Source organism: Taudactylus pleione, unplaced genomic scaffold (assembly GCF_031769625.1).
Source record: "Taudactylus pleione unplaced genomic scaffold, aTauple2 ptg000074l, whole genome shotgun sequence".
NCBI lineage: Eukaryota > Metazoa > Chordata > Amphibia > Anura > Myobatrachidae > Taudactylus > Taudactylus pleione.
Window position 1 is genome coordinate 2,605,909 of NW_028284476.1, and position 20,876 is coordinate 2,626,784.

General features: G+C 46.0%; 1 protein-coding gene across 4 annotated transcripts in view; it reads left to right on the forward strand.

Annotated features, from left to right (window-relative positions):
* Nucleotides 1-20,876, forward strand: part of HDAC4 (histone deacetylase 4) — a 165,275-nt gene that overhangs the window by 99,673 nt on the left and 44,726 nt on the right. For 3 of the 4 annotated variants that reach the window (XM_088467756.1, XM_088467759.1, XM_088467757.1), the window contains 10 exons: nucleotides 8,744-8,988; nucleotides 9,100-9,250; nucleotides 10,866-10,980; nucleotides 12,364-12,485; nucleotides 13,902-14,033; nucleotides 14,295-14,404; nucleotides 15,162-15,296; nucleotides 19,146-19,326; nucleotides 19,418-19,641; nucleotides 20,544-20,792. In XM_088467756.1, the coding sequence (XP_088323882.1) occupies nucleotides 8,744-8,988; nucleotides 9,100-9,250; nucleotides 10,866-10,980; nucleotides 12,364-12,485; nucleotides 13,902-14,033; nucleotides 14,295-14,404; nucleotides 15,162-15,296; nucleotides 19,146-19,326; nucleotides 19,418-19,641; nucleotides 20,544-20,792 (1,664 nt within the window). The remainder of the gene's footprint in view (nucleotides 1-8,743; nucleotides 8,989-9,099; nucleotides 9,251-10,865; nucleotides 10,981-12,363; nucleotides 12,486-13,901; nucleotides 14,034-14,294; nucleotides 14,405-15,161; nucleotides 15,297-19,145; nucleotides 19,327-19,417; nucleotides 19,642-20,543; nucleotides 20,793-20,876) is intronic. The other variant, XM_088467758.1, reaches the window with a different exon arrangement.

The window sequence follows — 20,876 nt, forward strand, 5'->3', positions numbered from 1 at the left end:
CTCCTCCCTCACAGTTCCCACTGCACCATCACACCAGTACTCCTCCCTCACAGATCCCACTGCACCATCACACCAGTACTCCCCCTCAGATCCCACTGCACCATCACACCTGTACTCCCCCTCATAGATCCCACTGCACCATCACACCTGTACTCCACCCTCACAGATCACACTGCACCATCACACCAGTACACCCCCTCACAGATCCCACTGCACCATCACACCAGTACTCCTCCCTCACAGATCCCACTACACCATCATACCAGTACACCCCCTCACAGATCCCACTGCATCATCACACCAGTACTTCTCCTTCACAGATCCCACTGCACCATCATACCAGTACACCCCCTCACAGATCCCACTGCATCATCACACCAGAACTTCTCCCTGACAGATCCCACTGCACCATCACACCAGTACACCCCCTCACAGATCCCACTGCACCATCACACCAGTACTCCTCCCTCACAGATCCCACTGCACCATCACACCAGTACACCCCCTCACAGATCCCACTGCACCATCACACCAGTACTCCTCCCTCACAGATCCCACTACACCATCACACCAGTACACCCCCTCACACCTGTACTCCACCCTCACAGATCACACTGCACCATCACACCAGTACACCCCCTCACAGATCCCACTGCACCATCACACCAGTACTCCTCCCTCACAGATCTCACTGCACCATCACACCAGTACTCCACCCTCACAGATCCCACTGCACCATCACACCAGTACTCCTCCCTTACAGATCACACTGCACCATCACACCAGTATTCCCCCTCACAGATCTCACTGCACCATCATACCAGTACTCCCCCTCACAGATCCCACTGCACCATCACACCAGTACTCCTCCCTCACAGATCCCACTGCACCATCATACCAGTACTCCTCCCTCACAGATCCCACTGCACCATCACACCAGTACTCCTCCCTCACAGATCCCACTGCACCATCACACCAGTACTCCCCCCCTCATAGATCCCACTGCACCATCACACCAGTACACCTCCCTCACAGATCCCACTGCACCATCACACCAGTACTCCTCCCTCACAGATCCCACTGCACCATCACACCAGTACTCCTCCCTCATAGATCCCACTGCACCATCACACCAGTACACCTCCCTCACAGATCCCACTGCACCATCACACCAGTACTCCCCCTCACAGATCCCACTGCACCATCACACCAGTACTCCCCCTCACAGATCCCACTGCCTCCCATCACGCTGCACCATCACACTTTCCCGCTCACAGTTCACACTGTGACTGCCTGCCCGCACACTTACCTGTTTTCCTGTGGTAAGGTCACGTCTCCTGCCGGCGTCGTCCTTTCCTCCTCACAGAAATGCGCACAGCACGGCGTCTGCACAGGTTGGAAGCGGGCTGCGGACAGGACGGTCAGTGGTGACTGACTGCTCTGCAAAGATTTATGGGAAGAGCTGCTGCGGGTGGGCATGCGCAGCAGCTCCATTGTCGGCCATGTTTTTGGGAATGGAGTAACACTGAGATGAATGAAGGGCGGCCCTACTGACTGGGATGCAAAATATATATGTTTGGGCCCGCATTAACGGGTCGCTTAAAAGTTTAATTTTTAGCCGCATGTTTGACATGCCTGTACTACACGATATAAATTAACGATAACGACATTGTAATCGTTCATTAATTGTGCAGTGACTATAAAGGCAACGACCAGCGATGCGCGCTCCCGCTGGTCGTTGTCGCCATCTGTCATCGCCTGAACTTACTGTGCAACCTGACGATATCGTGAGGTTGTGTATGTTCGGGGATGAGGGAGGGTGTCTGAACTGAACGACATATCCTTCAGTGTGGGCACAATATCCACTGCACAGTATAATTAACGGTGTCGTTATCGTTCAGCCGTTCATTAGTCGTGTAGTGGATATGCGGATTGAATAGTTTCGTTTATATAGTCTACTGCTTGGTATGTGTACATACGTATATAGATGGATATTGTCTGGATGTGTTCATGTTATAATGTAGGGATAGCATCAGGACCAAAGGAGGTGGCAACTCATGCACAGGACCTCAGACATGGCATGCTTAATATGGCATGCATGGGTTACCAATAGAAGTAAATGCCTGTGCAGTTTGTCATAGTCTGTTATAATTTGTCACAATGTCCCTTTTTTACTTCAGTGCTCTGTGTAATCTGTAGGTAGGTGTAATATTGGCTGTCATGGACAACGGGATGTTCATCAGAAGCAAAGCATGCAGCGCCACCTACAGGCCGTCAGCTGATCCTACTCACCTAATGGCATCCTGACTAGCTGTTAATTAAAGAATTTGCCCAACTAGAAAAATATATTAGTGAGCCCCACGATACAAACATACTGCATATTAATCTGTCACTCCATCGCTGCTGCCATGTACTTGGCTCCTGTTCTGCGCTACAAAGTTTGCGCTGATTTAGCCGGAAGCACGATTGTCACGTCATACTACTGTCTGCACAGGTAATATTACATCAGATGACACTATTAAGGAAGGTGGGCTGCATCGGATTCAAGGAAAAGTAGATTATCCCATTCTTACAAACTTGTTACTTTTCCATAGAACTACCCTGGCTGAGTTTATATTTATCTACGGTTTTCCAATATGTAATACTTTTAATACAGAGGTTCCCAATCTCCGCCTTTGCATTCCAGTTTTTAAGGATATCCATGATTGAGCACAGGTGACTTATTAATACCTCCATTCGAATCTGATTGATCCATCTGGACTCATGGATATCCTTAAAACCTGGACTGTAATGGCAGAGTTTGGGAAACTCTGCTCTAATAGATATTTGGCCGTGCCCCTCCCATAGTAAACACACTTCCTACTTCCTACTGCCATGTAATTGCCAGGCTAATAGGACAGAATTGGCAGGCCTGGAAAAGGTCTTGCTATGGGCATTGTAGTATATAGGAAAGATTCCTACAAGTTATATACTGTAGTGCAACTTTGGTTCATTTTTGGGGCGTGGGTCCTCCTGGATTTCTTTGGTTGATCTGTTTCAGGGCACCACCTTATAACACATTTTTCTTTTATAACACATTTTTAACCCTTCACTGTTTATTATACATGTATTTCACCTTTTTATTTTCATTTCTTTATATGCAGCAGTGGCTGCTCTTAACAATCTCTTCACTTTTCCTATTGTGGCGGTGCCCTGGGGCGGCTCGGCTGGGCTAGTTTGGGGGGGTGTCCTGCGCTCTGGATTTGAACCCTAATATGTTAGGGACCTACCCGACAGGTTATCTGGATATGGTGGGTAGGCCCATAACCTTGGACATGATTATGGTAAAAACCTCTATTGATTACAAAATTTGATTGCAAATGTATTTACATTTAATTAGTAATTTGGAGTTGTGCACCTGTGATCTGTTTTTGTTTATGGGCATTGTAGACCAGGACAGGCCAGTGTGCCTATAATAACATTACTGCTGATGTTTAGTTATGGAAAGCCATTTCTGCCATTTACAATGGATGCTCATCTCACCTGCCCTCTTTAAAACATTGTGAAAATGTAGTTGTCTCCAATGTGAGCCCTTTAAACATGAACACTCCAGTTACAGATCTATTTGTAAAGATGAAAATAAAATATGCTGCATAAACAGTTTGGTCCTAATTAAAGGCTTAAGTAGAAGAGTAAAAACGGATGTTGCGAGTCCAGTGTTTTATTCCTTCTGTTTGACAACTAGAGCATGAGGTGAGCTGAATGGTGGTTTACTGCGGCAATAATAAATATGCGGACGCAGTATATTATTATTGTAGTATTAACTCAAGCACGTTAGGTGGATGTAAAATACAAAATGGAATAAATAAGTTTGTCGGGCGATCATTCTAGATTTTTTTTTTTTTTTATTCAAAAGATGCAGCTATCCCACTAGTGACAATGTAAGTGCTATGTATTAACGAGTAACAATACCGTAACCGTCCTGGAGCGAGGGAGAGAGGCTTTGAGCTAAAAAGCCCTGATGTGGTAAATGATACAGCAATAACGCAGAAATTCTGAATGCACTGATTATGGTCGTTGACAGAGAGTTGGTCACAAAGGGAGCAAAGCGGAGGCCAGGGCGTAGCACAATTTGTTTTTGGGTTTGTTTTGTGGGGTGAGTTTGGATCTTCTTCAAAATCTTTTGAGCAAAAACAAGTGTTTCCAGGACTGGAACTTTACTTTTAGTGTGCTGTAGTCAGAACTTCACGGAGTTATGTATGAGGCTACACACCTGTGGCGTTCGGGAATGTGACATAGATTTTATGTTACATAATACGGGTGATGGTGTTTTTGTTATTGCACACTTTTTTTTTTTTTTGTTACTTTTACAGAATAAAAAAATAATTTATTTGCTATTTGTGGCACAACACTGCAGGCTTGCTTTGAAATGTGAATGATGAAGGTGCATCCATTCTGCATGCACACTTTACACGTGAGTAATCCCTTGCGTGTGAGGTATATGCGGACTCCGTACACACAGGCTTTGTGTTTTTAGTGGGATTTTTTTTATTATTAGTGTGTGCAGGGTATATCTCATCCCTGTATACAAAAGAATAAATAAAATACCCCCCCAAAAATAAAAAAAAATCTATTTTTGAGCCCAATCTAATGTGGCCCCTTTTTGGATTCTGTGACCATAAAAACTAGTCTCAGGGGTCTATGTACTAAGCAGTGATAAGAGACCGAGTGAAAAGTGATAAGGTGCCAGCCAATCAGCTCCCAACTGCCATCTCACAGGCTGTGTTTGAAAAATGACAGTTGGGAGCTGATTGGCTGGTACCTTATCACTTCATTAACAGTTTGCACTCTGTCTCTTATCACTGCTTAGTAAATAGACCCCTATGTCTTATAGGTGCCCACTTTGTGGAGCCGGATAACATCTGCAAGGTTTGCGATTTGAGCTTTTTGCAGGCGACGTCTGTTGGTCTCAGGGGAGGGTACATTAGACAAATTCGCCTCCATCCAATCGGCTCCTACATGGTTCCTGCAGCTGATTTCTGCCAAGGCTTGATCGAAAGCTCATAATAGTCTGTCTTCTCCATACGAGGGGATTGCACGGCTGTGTGATCTGTACATGGGTTTGTCACTTGATCAGGCTCTTCTAGTTCTGTTGCAGCTGTGTGTGTGTGTGCCAGTGGTACCCCAGTAAGCACTTGGTATGTGGGGTTTGAAGCTGCATTTGACATGCTCTTTTCTGCCACTGTCCCCAGGGTGTGTGGTTCACCTGCCGAGCTCTGGTGAGTCACCTTCCTGCTGACGTAGGCGTGCTTGTGCCATACGGAGCATCTTTGGAACACTAATGAGGGAAGCAGAAGACAGGCTGGAGTGGGCGGCTGCTTCAGGGACATGAATGAGCTTCCGATGACACCAATACGGTGACAACAGGTTGAGCTCGCAGCCTCTCTCTCTGACGGAAATAACCCCGCAGTCTGCTTTGTGCTGTGATCTCATTCCCAATGATGAATATGTACATCCTTTTTTTTTTTTTTTTTCTCCTGGTCCCCCCCTTTTGTATAGTATTTATCCGTGGACAGAACTTCTTTGATGAAAAGCTGGTGCCCAGAGCAGTGCTGCTCAAATCCAGCAGCGGTTCATGTTTTCTGTATATCTTATAAGCTGGTGCACAGGTGAAGTCATTGCTGACTGACACATTTTAAGAGATCCACAGGTAGTTCTAATGATTTCACTTGGGGTTACTTTTAGGAGACCAGGAAAACATGCACTGTTAGTGTATTCCGAGGACTGGATTTGAGAAGCACTGGCCTAGAGAGTCTGGATAATGACGCGCTCCTTAGGGTGATACAAAGCCTTGTCTGCACATGTTACATCTGCGATTTCTAACATTAGAGTTATGCTGGCCATACACGCTGCAATTATCGGGACGATCCGCCCGATATCGGCGGATCGCCGCGATAATTGTAGCGTGTGGGGGGGGCGACCGAGGGTTAAATATTGCTCGGTCGGGCATGCTGGATTGTCCAGCATGCCCGTCCGATGCGATATTTACCCGGTAACTGTCGGCCGCATCGGGCAGTGTATGCCCAGCACGGCCGACAGACAGACATTTCCTGTGTTCCTTCCTACGGAAGGAACAGGGAAATGTCTCCTCCCCCGGGGGCGGAGCGCAGATGTCGGGCTATACACTGTGAGATTTCTCTCACAGTGTATGCCGCGGACATCTGCGGCTGGCAGCCGGCCAGATAAAATGTCTGTCGGTCTGACAGACATTTTATCTTGCCGTGTATGCCCAGCATTAGATTTGGGAGGGGGGTGTCCAAACGGAAATGTAAATTGCAGTGTAAAAATAAAGCTGTGCAGCATTTGTGGGCTACATGCAAAAGCAGCCGGTATTTACCCTGCATGCAAAAATATGTATGTATTTGCACCCCTTGCATTGCTTACTTTATTCCCAACTCTGAATCAGGCCCATGATTGCGCTATAGAATGATAGTCTGAAATATTCAATGTTTTAACGTCAAGACAATGGCTTTGGTGATTTATTTTAATGTATATCGGGGTAATTTAACTAAAGAGATTTGTCGCCGAGCATTGCGCCAGTGCCCAGTTGCGCACATATCGGCCATTTCCAGTAGTGCTGAAACCACAAGTTTTCCCTTGTATGCCATGCTGGCAAGACGTGATGTGCCATCCTGGAACGGGACATCGAGTCGATAACGAGGATTTGAATTCACCCCCTATGTCCAATAAAAAGAAGAGCTCTCTGGTGATTTTTTTTTTAATAATTAATCTTTTAACACCCCCCAAGTAAAATTCATACACCTATTAGTTTAAATATAACACCACTTGCCCATTGTTTGTACAGGCAATCAGACCGGCGTCCTTGCAGCTGTTGCCTTAGGCAGCAGAATGGCTGGCTGGGTGCACTCCTGGCTATTGGTGGCTATGCCACTTTTCACTGTTTGTTGGCCAATAATGGCGTGCCCAAATCACCAGGAAGGATGCAAAACATGGCTGACGGAGCGGTATGTAAATTGCTCCAACGTACATACAGTTGGATGGCAACTAAAGCTGTAGAATATATTTATATATAACCTATTTTCTGACCATGGCTAAAATGCTTTTGGAGAGCTCATTTGAAAAACGCGTTCATGTTGCAGATAAAGAATAAATCCCACAATCTGACCAGTTCTTTAATGACGGCTGACTGTTCTGCCTACATTGTACAGACCTGCAGATTATTTGTCATTTTCTAAACTAGCGATACTGTATATATTTCATATACCACAATCCCCAAAATGCCAAGATTTCCAGTACTTGGGCAGGGGTTTTTTTTTTATTATTTTTTATTTAATTTTTTTATTATTATTTAATTATTTTTTTTCCACTTATTTTTGCGAAATGAAGATTTCCTTCTCATTGTGTTAGATTTTCATTCACCAACCACTGAATGCATCACCCAGGACACTTGAGAGACGACTGTGTCTTGGATTGTGGGAAGAGTTGGTGAGGGGAGATGTGCCCTTTTATAATGGTGCACTGCAGAGGGTGCCATCGCCGGGCTGAATGCCCTCTTTGTGTGTCTGCTAACGTCACCACTCAAACTACTTTCGTAAGCCTGGGGAGATAAACCTAAAGGAGCTGCTTGGAGACTAGGGGCTGGGAGTGTTCCCCCATGGGAAAAAGAGAAGCTTGCTTTGTTTCCAGGAGGGCTCAGTGTGTCAGACTCCTTTCCCTGACATGCCTGACCCTCCCCCGCCTTCCTGTCAACTCCTTCTGTCAAGTTTGCTCTCGGTGGTACTTGGCGAACAAGAGTCACAAGTGACGCATCCACTATGGAACACAATGGTGTCTGATTGTGCGTCATGTACCATGCAGCTGTGCCCTTACGCTTGCAATGATTTTATGAACTTTTTTTTTTTTTAATTTCCTCCTGGCATAATCAAGCCGCCAGCTTTGATCTCCTTTCCCCGCATGGACAACATGCTGAATTGGCTTCATTTCCTCCCATTAACACTTTTTCTGCCAATAGTCCCAAACAATGCCTGTGGCATCTCCTAGACACCAGGCACACCGCAATAATCTGTGCGGTATGTAGCACATTATCTGGTAACATTACATTATTTTAGTAGGTGGCAGCTATTGCCCTGCTAGCCCCTGCCTAGAGCCGCCACTGGGTATAGTGGCTTTATTTAATAACAAAGCTGCTATACCCAGTGGTGGCTCAAAGCAGGGGCTAGCAGGGACGTCTCCTGGAGCGCCATAGCCTAAAAGGCGGAGCCCTGCTCCCTGTCTGAGCATTAATCTAGAGGTGCTCGCCACTAGGGCCCGATCGAGACACGTTCTGTGCGTCCGCACAAGGGCGCCGTAACAATAACCTGTCCAGTTTCAGAAAAGCCCGACCCTCCACCCACCCGCTGGCGTTATTGGTATATGTTCAGGGGGTGGGTGCGGGGGAGGGAAGGGGCGACAGTGCAGCACGGGATGGAGCTGGGCACTGAGAAACCTAGCGCCGTCCCTGGCTATACACTACTGTGGGAGTTGTCTGACGCTACGTATAAAACCGTCTGCAGTCACACCATGATGAAAGATAATTTTTTTACGTCATTGATACTATGGTTGTCTACATGGCACTTTTTGTGGTTCTCTCGTTATTTCCTGTGAGTGGATGTATCTATTAAATGTGTAAAGTGTTAGTTTGTTGTTGTTGTGCTTTTTTTTTTTTTTTTTAAATTTTATTTATTTATTTTTCTTTCTCTTACAGTTGATGTAAGTGCTGCACTGCCACTTCAAGTGGCCTCTGGCACTCTTTCTATGGACATTCGACTGGATCCCCAGTATGCTATCTCGGGATCGGAGGGCACAGGGCGGGAGCAGCAGCTGCAGCAGGAGCTGATGGCCCTAAAGCAGAAGCAACAGATCCAGCGGCAGCTCCTTATAGCCGAATTTCAGAGGCAGCACGAGCAGCTGTCCAGACAGCATGAGGCCCAGCTACACGAACACGTGAAGGTTAGAGACCGATACCCACTGAAGATGCCGCTGTCATTACAGTAGGTTCATAAATTGTTGCTTGAACAGATCGATCGACTCCCTAAAACATTGTTGTGGTCACAATTGCAGCAGCAGCAGGAGCTCCTGGCTATGAAACATCAGCAGGAGCTTCTGGAGCACCAGAGAAAACTGGAGCAACATCGGCAGGAGCAAGAGATGGAAAAACAGCAGCGGGAACAGAAACTGTTACAGCTGAAGAACAAAGAAAAGGGAAAAGAAAGTGAGTAGTGATCAGCGAATTGTTCTCTAGAGGTAAATGGTTATAGTAAGAGGTAGCGGATGAGAAGCAATGGCTGTGTGGCTAGGCCAAGTATTGGACATTAGCATGAACTGCCGAAAAGTAAAGATGGTCGTCCGGGTGTCTGGAGGCTTATTGGTTCTTTGTAATGCTGGCCAAACACGATCTACAAGCCAATTCATAGGAAGCGGTATGAAGTACCGCCGGCCGCATGGCCAGGAGTTCGAATCCCGGCAGCGTCAGGCAGACAAATGAAGAGATCGCGGCAGCCTGACAGCGCTGGAAATCCCAATCGTCCATAGGTGAGTACTTACTAACCTAACCCCCCTAACCCTCCTTAGGGGTGCCTAACCCTAACCTCCCCCCTGTGCCTAACCCTAATCCCCCCTCTAAGTGCCTAAACCTAATCCCCCCCCTTCCCTGCTGCCTAAGTCCCCCGGGGGGGTGCCTAACCCTCGTTGGGTTAAAGCAGTCGGGAAGCCGATTGTCGGGCTTACGTCAGCCGGCTTCCCGATTGCATCCCAATTCATACACTGTTTGAGGGAGAGTATATCCTCTGTACGAAAGTCCTATTGGAGCTTATTTGCCTTAGGACATCATCCAAACTCCATAAAATGTTAGGAATCACTTAGTCTTGTGAGCCAAGAACACTATAATACAAAAAATAGGCTTTGGATGTATCCTCAAAGACTATTGCTGCAGCCGTGCCAAACAGCCCTTCTCGGCGTGCCAGGTTCCATGCGACTCTACCCGCACCAAGCATCTTTCTTTGCCCCAAGAATGCATCTTGGTCGCAATTGGATGTGGCAAACCGCTTCCCGGAGACTGCCCTGATTACACTTGTACATCTGTGTGCGACTGAGCCTGAATCTGCACACAAAGTGCTTACGATGCACCGGCTGCGGCTTTTTTTTTTTTTTTTTTTTATATATATATGGCAAGTTCTGTTGCGCTTCGTATACAGACGTGCACAGATATACAAGCGTTGCAAACTAATCGGTGCAGTCTCTTGAAGCTGTTTGACGCACTTTCGGACGTAAAGGCCGAGTTGCATGGGTCCTAGTGGCTAGCCTTGCTGTTTTTTTATTTTTGTATCATTATTTTGCATGGTAACGTATAGGCTGCTTTGTTTAGAGGTTCGGTGTATAAGATATTTTTCTTTTGTTTCTGTATATTTTTGTTCAGTGGGATTTTGTTTGATGTCCGCCTCCTGCTTTTATTTGATGTATTTTTCCCTTTTACGGCCTGATTTGGTACAAGTAACAGTGCAGTGGGGGACAGGATAATACAGAATTCGGGGGCCATCAGGACCACGTCACATTGTTCAGTGTGTGTTCAAATAATTGAAGTAAATGAACTTTTGCGTGTATAGAATTTGGCCAAAGCTTTTATCTTTTCCTCTTTCCCCCTGAATACCTGCTTACTTTCACAATATGGGTATTCCTCCTTCATATTGGTGTTTGAAACTGTGATTTTTCAGCCAAAGGTTTTGCTATAGCCGTGGCTCACTTCCTGTTCCTGTATGGTGACAGCTGAGTGGATTCTTTCCACATGAAAGCAGATATTTGGATATCTATATAAGAGGTTCTCTTTGCAGGTGCTGTCGCAAGCACTGAAGTTAAAATGAAGTTGCAGGAATTTGTCCTGAATAAGAAGAAGGCACTCGCTCATCGGAGCCTAAATCACTGCATGTCCAGTGACCCCCGCTTCTGGTGAGTTAGAGAGAGAGTGTGTGTGTGTGTCTGTGTGTGTGTGTGTGTGTGTGTGTGTATATATATATATATATGTGTGTGTGTGTATATATATGTGTATATATATATATATATATATATATATATATAATCCTATTTCTCCAACAAGTCTGAAGGATTCCGGTTTAATACACAGTTTAGTAGAAGCCGAGGGAAGCTGGTGCTGATGTAACATCACAAGTGTAGACGTTGGTGGCAGCGTGCGTTGCACATTAATCAGAGATCTGCTCGCCTCTCCAGAGACTGCAAGCAGAAACTGTCTTCTGCAGTTAATGTGCGGAAGCTGCCCCTTTGCGGCAGTAGTCGGTGATTGTGGCGTGATGGGCTAAACGTGGCCCCTTCCCCATGTATGAGGTGTGGCTATTAAATAACGAGACGGTACTTGGACAAAAATAAACCATACTGTGTGAGTTAGAAGGGAGTGGGGGGAACATGGACCTTGGACTATCCCAAAACTGTTTTGCACACTTCACGCCTCTCGCACAGATAGTTTGCTGTCACACAGCGTTCAAAGAAGTTGGGTTTTTCCTGTGCGTCGTAGCAATGCATAGTTCAAAAGTAGAGCAGCGTGTTAACTAAAAAATTTAGTTCAATTGAACAACATGCCCACCGAATATATCCGTATGCAAACCGAGGCTTACGGGGCAGTTGTGGTTGAATGGCACAAAAGATTTAGTGACCGTCGTGAGAATGTTGAAGACGATTAACATCCCAGAAAGCCTTGCACATCAAAAACAAATGACATTTTTGAAAAAACATTGTTTGACTTGACCGTTGACTCAGCAACTTTGCCGGAAAGAATCAGAAGATAGAGGTCAGCCCACACAGCTCTCTCTGTGAAGCAGTTTTTGGCCTAGAAACCGATTGCAGTGCTAGAACACCCTCCATACTTGCCAGACCTAGCACCGTGTTACTTGTTTCTTTTCCCTAAAGTCAAATCTATACTCGAGGGCACCCGTTTTGTATCCGTTACTGGGGTAAAGAAGAAAACGATGGACCTGTTGAGAAAGCTGACAAATAATGAGCGACAGCACGGCTTTGATCTATGGAAAATGAAAATGCAGCGGTGTGTGGAAATAGAAGGGGAGAACATAGAAGGGGGAACAGAGTTAAAATGTACTTCCTATAATTTATGTTTAAATGATATTATCAGTCTCGTTAATTAATAGCCACACCTCGTACGTTAACCAGGGATGACGTGATGTGAAATGCCGTGGGAAATCATATTGTTACTACTTTACAGGCCCTGCAGAGAGTTGCTGTAGGTGTGACAATTGTTAGGCTCCTGCATTGGTATATTTAAGGCACTGGGTCCTAAGGTTATATTTATCCTCTAACCCACAGGAAAACCCAACATAGCTCCCTAGACCAGAGCCCACCTCCTCAGGGCGGCATATCTGGCTCCTACCACCATCCCGTCCTCGGAATGTATGACTCAAAGGATGACTTCCCGCTAAGAAAGACAGGTGAGCTGACATGAGGATGGTTCTGTATATTAATAATCCGAATGATGTTTATGAAGCACCTGCTTTTGCATTGTACAATGCTGTAAGTGGTGGATCGCCTATAATTTCATGTTTATGTTCAAACCCTGTATGCTCACCATATATGAGCTGTAACCATGACCATATTAATTCCATCATTTATGTATAACTCTGTTTTTTTTTTACCGCTCTCATCCCTCCATATTTATACATTTATTATTTTCCTGGTTTGAGAGCTTCATAGCACAACCCCCCACACCCATTTCTCTGTGCATGCTTTACAAGTATTTACAGGAATGCTTGTGAATTATTAATGTCGCAATAGTATATTTATTTGATGTGGTCCTCTCAGGCAGTGGGCTGCTCTGGTTCCGTGGGTTATGCCAGGCACTAGCGGAAGCTTTCACCAGTATTATAGTTATCGATTGAAGTTAATGTGGACGCTGAAATTCCAGCTCTACTTCTAAGTTGTTAGAGGAAGCGCTGGAACCTGGGAGGCCTCCCTGGTTTTCCAGCACTGTGTTCCTATAGCAGTTAATGCCAGTAAAGCACGGTTTGCTTAATGCACTTTACTGGTGTGTATGTGTGTATTTTTAATACATGAAAAGAAACCCTGACTATACATAACACCTGTTGAGTGAAAAAGTTGTATTGAATCGTGTTGTATAAATATTATGACTAGTTAGTATACAAGTATAATACACCAGTCCTATAAAAAAGCTAAATTGCAGCGTTCACTGGTAATAGGGATGCCCGAGCTTACAGAAAAAAAAAAAAAAAAAAAGCAACAAAAACTAGCCTATAATCATTGACTGAGGCAAAGCTGCTATAAACTTTTATTTTTTTTCAAGCCCTCATTGGTAGAACTTTTTTACACTTTTTATCCAGAGCCGCCGAGGATATTCTCGGGCTGTTCTTGGTCTGCAGTGGAAGATCAGATTGACCCTGAGCAATGTAACAGCAATGGCTGATTTCGGAAAATTTTAATTTTGGGAGGTTTAGCTTTAACCAGACACCCTCCAACTTGCCAGGTGGCAGGAACTTGATTTCGAGACCCCCTGAGGTTAGGGCGGTAACCCCCCCTGCCAGTTGTTTGCCACAGCTTGGTTTCCCGCTGCTACTCTGAGGACAGTTTTTTGATTGTAATATTATCGTGTTTTTTAAAAGGAGGGCACAGGTTAGATGACTGTCGGAGTGCGTTCCAATGCTTATTTACATTTTTGAATTTTTTATTTGAAGCATTATGGATTGATACGCTATATATTATAAAACCCATACTGTCCATTAATGATCATACTATTTATTGCTTTGCAGTGCTGTAATGGGGCACAAAATTTAAATTCCATTTACACCCCTCTTAATTTTATTATCTTTTTTTTTTTTTGCATTTCTGTTCAGCCTCTGAGCCTAATCTCAAGTTGCGCTCCAGACTGAAGCAGAAGGTGGCGGAGCGCAGGAGCAGCCCTCTTTTGAGAAGAAAAGATGGTCCTGGTGTCACCACTCTGAAGAAGCGTCCGCTGGATGTGTCCGGTGAGTACTGGCGTCTCATCCCAGAGGACCACTCCTGCGTGCTATGTAACATTAGTAGATAACATGTATGACTCTGAAAGGGGTTTATGTGATGAGAATGAATCTCATGCATCATGTGCCTGAGAAGTTTTTATTCCTGCTGTCTACGCCACTTTTGCGCCGGAACATTTGCTAGCCTCTCTAGTACTCTGGCAGTGTACTCTACATCTAACTGCATCTAGTACTTACTCACACTGTCCTGGATGCTGTGATTCTTTGCAGACTCTGTATGTAACAGTGCTCCCGGCTCTGGCCCCAGCTCTCCGAATAACAGCTCAAGCAACATCACCACAGAGAATGGCATTGCTGGACCCTTAGGGCTTCAGTCAGAGGTATTTGAATTTTTACAGGGGGTAAATAAGGAAGATTGTTCTTACTCCATTACAGTGTTATCTCACTCTAGTGTAAAGTGAGCTAAAGAATTCACTTTAGAGGGCCTGCTGCGTATATTTATCCTGTAAAGGTTAGCAAGCTGATGGCTTTTTCACTTATGCACCTGCTGTACATCAGCATTATAGACCAGGGAGAATTGCTACCTGGGCTGGAGACGATGCTTTTCTGTATGCATCTAAGGATAGCCTGTAAATCAGGGGTATTTAACATGTTGCCCTCCACCTTCTGTGGAACTACACATCCCAGCATGCCCTGCTAATTAGGACATGCTTAAACTGTGGCAGAGCATGGTGGGAGGTGTATTTCCACAGCAGCTGGAGGGCCACCATATTGAATACTCCTGCTGTAAGTAATACACATGGATGCACAATTTATGGGGCTTTAAACTGGGCACTAAAACTAGTTCTGTGCCAGAGAATAATCTGTTAGGTGAATGATATTGTCATTTTGGGAATGCTTATCAATCCAGGTGACCGCTACTTGCTGAATACTGTAACGAGCCCTGTGTAGTTTTGAAGGGATCAGGCTGATGTACTGTACGCAGAAAGGTCTGATCTGTCCAATTCTGCCAACGACATGTGTTGACAAGTTGAGAAGTAGTCTTGATGATTGGATCGGGCAGTATTACTTGCTGATACTTTGTCATCTGCAGATGTATTGTCTTTCCTGTATGTTCATTGAGTTTTTATTTTTTAGTGTATTTGTCTTTTCCAGGTTGCACTGGCTCACAGGCTGGTGAACAGAGAAGGTTCTGTGACCCAGCTCCCTCTTTACACCTCACCCTCATTACCCAACATCACCTTGGGGCTTCCTGCTACTGGCTCTGCCAATGTAAGTCGGGCAGGCGTTCAACGCTTTTTGTAATGACGAAAGTGCACATTTGCATGAAGAGTAAATATTTAGCCATATGAGCGAGCTAAAGGATGATGGTTATCAAGTCACGTGTTCATGGTGGGACTAACATTGTAGAAATGTGTTTGTCACAATGTAACTCTGGTGATTCATATCTGTGCTGTGATTTTATGGGTGAGTGCATATATAAACAATAATAAAACAGTCTATAGGGCAAACATAACCCCTACGCGGGTTATGACATGGCCTTTGAGTGCTATGATAATGGCTATGATGGTAATCGTACATCGCATCCCCAGATCGACTGAACCTGCAGTAAGATCTGGGGGGTGCATTGTACGACCCCCACGAGTCCGATATCATGCCCATACACGGTACGATAGAGCAGCCAAATCGTACCCATCCATCGGATCGGCTGCTTTATCGCACTGTGTTTACTCTTAAATCTTTGTGGGAAAAAAACACAAAATTGGATATAAAGCCACATAGGTGGTACTTTGCGTTGTTGGTACTTTGCGTTGTGTCACGGACGATGCACAAACCTCAATTTCTGTAGGAGGGCCCACTTGGAACCCGTTATGTTTAATTGCAGCTGACAAAATACAAATGTCAGACTAATATAGATTGTTGGCATCCCATGTATAATTGGAACACAGAAGTAATTTCTGGCTGTTTAGTGCTCTTGTTGAATGGCATTTAGTGCAGCCAGTCATAATTGGTTGAAATAGCTGCAGGATATGTGCATCTGATAATAAGAGACTGAGTGTAGGAGTGAAGAGGCCAGGTTGTATGGCACAGAGGAGTGACTCGCAGGGAAGAGTGGCGTGTGTGGGTGGTTTTACTTGGCATTCTCAAATTCAGTATATGTTGTTTAGCTGGCATGTGCTAGTAACCCCCAATACCATGGCTCCTAGGTTGTTGGGGTTTTTTTTTTATCTCTTTTAATGGAATTGGAATTTGTATTCTCAAATTTAGGCAAAATAATGTTCTCTAGGTGACACAAAAGTTGCTATAATTGTTTTGGTTTTTTTTTTAAGTATTTATTTTAGATTCTTAATGCAAAAAAAAAAAAATCTATGTAGCAATAGAAAGACAGAGGGATTTTTGACTGATCACTGAATTATTACAGATAAGCCAATTATACCAAACTGGAATATATTTGTGATAGTAGGGAGACATTTTCTCCATGGTTGCCAGGTGCCAAGTCTTATGCAAAAGGAAAGGGGAGCTAAAGGTTATTCCAATGTATTGCCCCCAAGCAACATGCAGCGTTACAGATCTGATTTGGCAGTTTGTCAGTGTTTTTGTCTCGTCCCTCTGACGGACAACCGAGGAGAAGAGACCATGGGGATTTGGAAACCTGGATCTGGAGCATATCGTTGAGAAAAGTAGTAAAATCTTTCATTTTTGAGCAGGACCACCAAATATGGACAAATGATCCCACACCCCCTCCAACAGATACCTGAGCTAGTACTGTAAATCATCTTCAGCTTGGTACAGATCAAATACTATCTTTAATGAACATTATAGGCAACCAAAGGAGACAGCGAAGATTTGTCTCTCTCTCTGTCTCTCTCTCTCTCTCTCGGTCTGTCTCTCTCTCTCTCGGTCGGTCTCTGTCTCTCTCTCTCTCTCGGTCGGTCTCTGTCTCTCTCTCTCTCTCTCTCGGTCGGTCTCTGTCTCTCTCTCTCTCGGTCGGTCTCTCTCTCTCGGTCGGTCTCTGTCTCTCTCTCTCTCTCGGTCGGTCTCTGTCTCTCTCTTGGTCGGTCTCTGTCTCTCTCTCGGTCGGTCTCTGTCTCTCTCTCTCTCTCGGTCTCTGTCTCTCTCTCTCTCTCGGTCGGTCTCTGTGTCTCTCTCTCTCTCTCGGTCGGTCTCTGTCTCTCTCTCTCTCTCGGTCGGTCTCTGTCTCTCTCTCGGTCGATCTCTGTCTCTCTCTCGGTCGGTCTCTGTCTCTCTCTCGGTCGGTCTCTGTCTCTCTCTCTCTCGGTCGGTCTCTGTCTCTCTCTCTCTCTCTCTCGGTCGGTCTCTGTCTCTCTCTCTCTCGGTCGGTCTCTGTCTCTCTCTCTCTCTCTCGGTCGGTCTCTGTCTCTCTCTCTCTCTCTCGGTCGGTCTCTGTCTCTCTCTCTCTCTCGGTCGGTCTCTGTCTCTCTCGGTCGGTCTCTGTCTCTCTCATCTCTCTCTCTCTCTCTCTCTCGGTCGGTCTCTGTGTCTCTCTCGGTCGGTCTGTGTGTCTCTCTCTCTCGGTCGGTCTGTGTCTCTCTCTCTCGGTCGGTCTCTGTGTGTCTCTCTCTCTCTCGGTCGGTCTCTGTGTGTCTCTCTCTCGGACGGTCTCTGTGTCTCTCTCTCTCGGTCGGTCTCTGTGTCTCTCTCTCTCTCTCGGTCGGTCTCTGTGTCTCTCTCTCTCTCGGTCGGTCTCTGTGTGTCTCTCTCTCTCTCGGTCGGTCTCTGTGTGTCTCTCTCTCGGTCGGTCTCTGTGTCTCTCTCTCTCGGTCGGTCTCTGTGTCTCTCTCTCTCTCTCGGTCGGTCTCTGTCTCTCTCTCTCTCTCGGTCGGTCTCTGTCTCTCTCTCGGTCGATCTCTGTCTCTCTCTCGGTCGGTCTCTGTCTCTCTCTCGGTCGGTCTCTGTCTCTCTCTCTCTCTCTCTCGGTCGGTCTCTGTCTCTCTCTCTCTCTCTCGGTCGGTCTCTGTCTCTCTCTCTCTCTCGGTCGGTCTCTGTCTCTCTCTCTCTCTCTCGGTCGGTCTCTGTCTCTCTCTCTCTCTCTCTCGGTCGGTCTCTGTCTGTCTCTCTCTCTCTCTCTCGGTCGGTCTCTGTCTCTCTCTCTCTCTCGGTCGGTCTCTGTCTCTCTCGGTCGGTCTCTGTCTCTCTCATCTCTCTCTCTCTCTCTCTCTCGGTCGGTCTCTGTCTCTCTCTCGGTCGGTCTGTGTGTCTCTCTCTCTCGGTCGGTCTGTGTCTCTCTCTCTCGGTCGGTCTCTGTGTGTCTCTCTCTCTCTCGGTCGGTCTCTGTGTCTCTCTCTCTCGGTCGGTCTCTGTGTCTCTCTCTCGGTCGGTCTCTGTGTCTCTCTCTCTCTCTCGGTCGGTCTCTGTGTCTCTCTCTCTCTCTCGGTCGGTCTCTGTGTCTCTCTCTCTCTCTCGGTCGGTCTCTGTGTCTCTCTCTCTCTCTCGGTCGGTCTCTGTGTCTCTCTCTCTCTCTCGGTCGGTCTCTGTGTCTCTCTCTCGGTCGGTCTCTGTGTCTCTCTCTCTCTCGGTCGGTCTCTGTGTCTCTCTCTCTCGGTCGGTCTCTGTGTCTCTCTCTCTCTCGGTCGGTCTCTGTGTCTCTCTCTCTCTCGGTCGGTCTCTGTGTCTCTCTCTCTCGGTCTCTGTCTCTCGGTCGGTCTCTGTGTCTCTCTCTCGGTCGGTCTCTGTGTCTCTCTCTCTCGGTCGGTCTCTGTGTCTCTCTCTCTCTCGGTCGGTCTCTGTGTCTCTCTCTCTCTCGGTCGGTCTCTGTGTCTCTCTCTCTCTCGGTCGGTCTCTGTGTCTCTCTCTCTCGGTCTCTGTCTCTCTCTCTGTCTCTCGGTCGGTCTCTGTCTCTGTCTCTCTCTCTCTCTCTCTCTCGTTCGGTCTCTCTCTCTCTCGGACACACACACACACACACACACACACACACACCTCCCCAAGTCCCATTGCCAGCTGAGTTTGTGCAAAACTGAAACCAGGGAAGTAAAAACATTTATTTTTACATGGCTAAAGAGATCACATATATACATGCAAGATCCTAAAGCTAGACACAGATATGTATGTATGTATTTATCTCTTAAATATTCAGCATTCTTTCCCCTCTTTGTATTTTAGGGTGCATCAGTACAGGAGACTGAACGCCTCTCCTTGCCTACAATCCAGCAACGACTCTCCTTGTTCCCTGCTGCTCACCTCACTCCTTACCTTGGTTCTGATGCAGCAAGCTCTCATAACTCCCTCCTGCAGCATATGGTCCTGCTAGAACAGCCCAATGCACAGAGCCCATTGGTTTCAGGTGAGGGCAAAGCACGTGGCCAGTCTTGATGTCTGATAGTAACTGCACATGAATCTGCAGCTGTAGTAGACTTTTTTTAAATTGTTTTCAGGGTTGGGTGCACTCCCTCTTCACTCCCAGTCCTTAGTGTCCTCGGATCGTGTCTCCCCCACAATCCACAAGTTACGTCAGCACCGACCTTTGGGCCGTACACAGTCTGCGCCACTGCCTCAGAACTCTCATGCTTTGCAGCACTTGGTCATCCAGCAGCAGCACCAACAGTTCCTTGAGAAGCACAAGCAGCAGTTTCAGCAGCAGCAGCTCCACCTCAATAAGGTGCGCGACCCAACTTATACATTGCCTACCCTGGAGCTGTCTATCGCACACCTCTTTGTCTCCATTTAACGCCGCTACCTTAAGCAAAGCTTTCTAGTTGGAGCTATAAATGTGCAGTTCTCATTGGACAAACACACACCAAAGAAAATAGCGTAAACATTGCTGAACATTTATTCCATATATACATTTATGTATAAACTAGTGTCTAATTTACTAACGACAGTCTGTCCTCTTTCCTTAGAATTGTCACTGTCTAATAGAGTGGCTTGCAGAGCTCTCTGATATAACTCATGGAGGTTAGTGAGGATGGAGCAGGCTATGTAAGAAATTGGCCCTTTCCACTTCGGGGAAACGCTGCCATAAAGTATAACTGTGCCTAGGTTTGCAGGGATCTGGACAAAATTGTGACGAATAACACACACGATTTTGAAGTGACACCAAGCATGCCCCTAATATTGTAGTACTGCGCCAAAGCAAATGATTGCCTGTTAAATGGGTGGAGGGAAATTTTTAATTATTTTTTTTTCTTCTTATCTCATTTAACCCATTCACAGCTAAGGAAAAGAGGGGCTCATCCTTAGCACTGTAGAGTGTAAGATGGGGATGGGAAGCTTGCCTAATGGTCCAGCCAGCCTTCCCTTAGGGTTATATGCACCTATTTGCAGTAAACTAATATGGATAACCTCCACTATCCCCTACACAGGGTGTATTGGGAACTAACTACAGAGGCCTGAGTTCAGTTAAGCTGACAGTAGGCTGGCCACAAGGTGGAGCTTACACAGAAATAAATGCATATGATACAAGCAATGCTAAAGGCATAACAGTCATTCTAATGCCCTTATATCTGTCTTCTGATTTAGCGCCTTCCGCTTTGGTCATCTGGTTTTACATTCTCATTCCAGATGATTCCTAAAGTGAATGAGGTTTCACGACAGCACGAAAGCCACCCTGAGGAGACGGAGGAGGAGCTGAGGGAGCATCAGGCTCTCCATGAAGAGACCTACACAGAGCATGAGTTGGAGCATAAGGACCAGAATATGGGGAATGTTGTGCGTGTGAAGCAGGAGAGAGAGGAGAGCGAGGATGAAGGGAACACGCAGGAGCTAGAACAGAATAAAATTCAGGCAGACCAAGACCTTCTATTCCGACAGGTACTAGACCAGCAAATCCAGTGCTTGCTGTGTTTTTCATGTTTCTGTGTAATAATTTAATTTTGCAAATTGTTATGAAGAAAT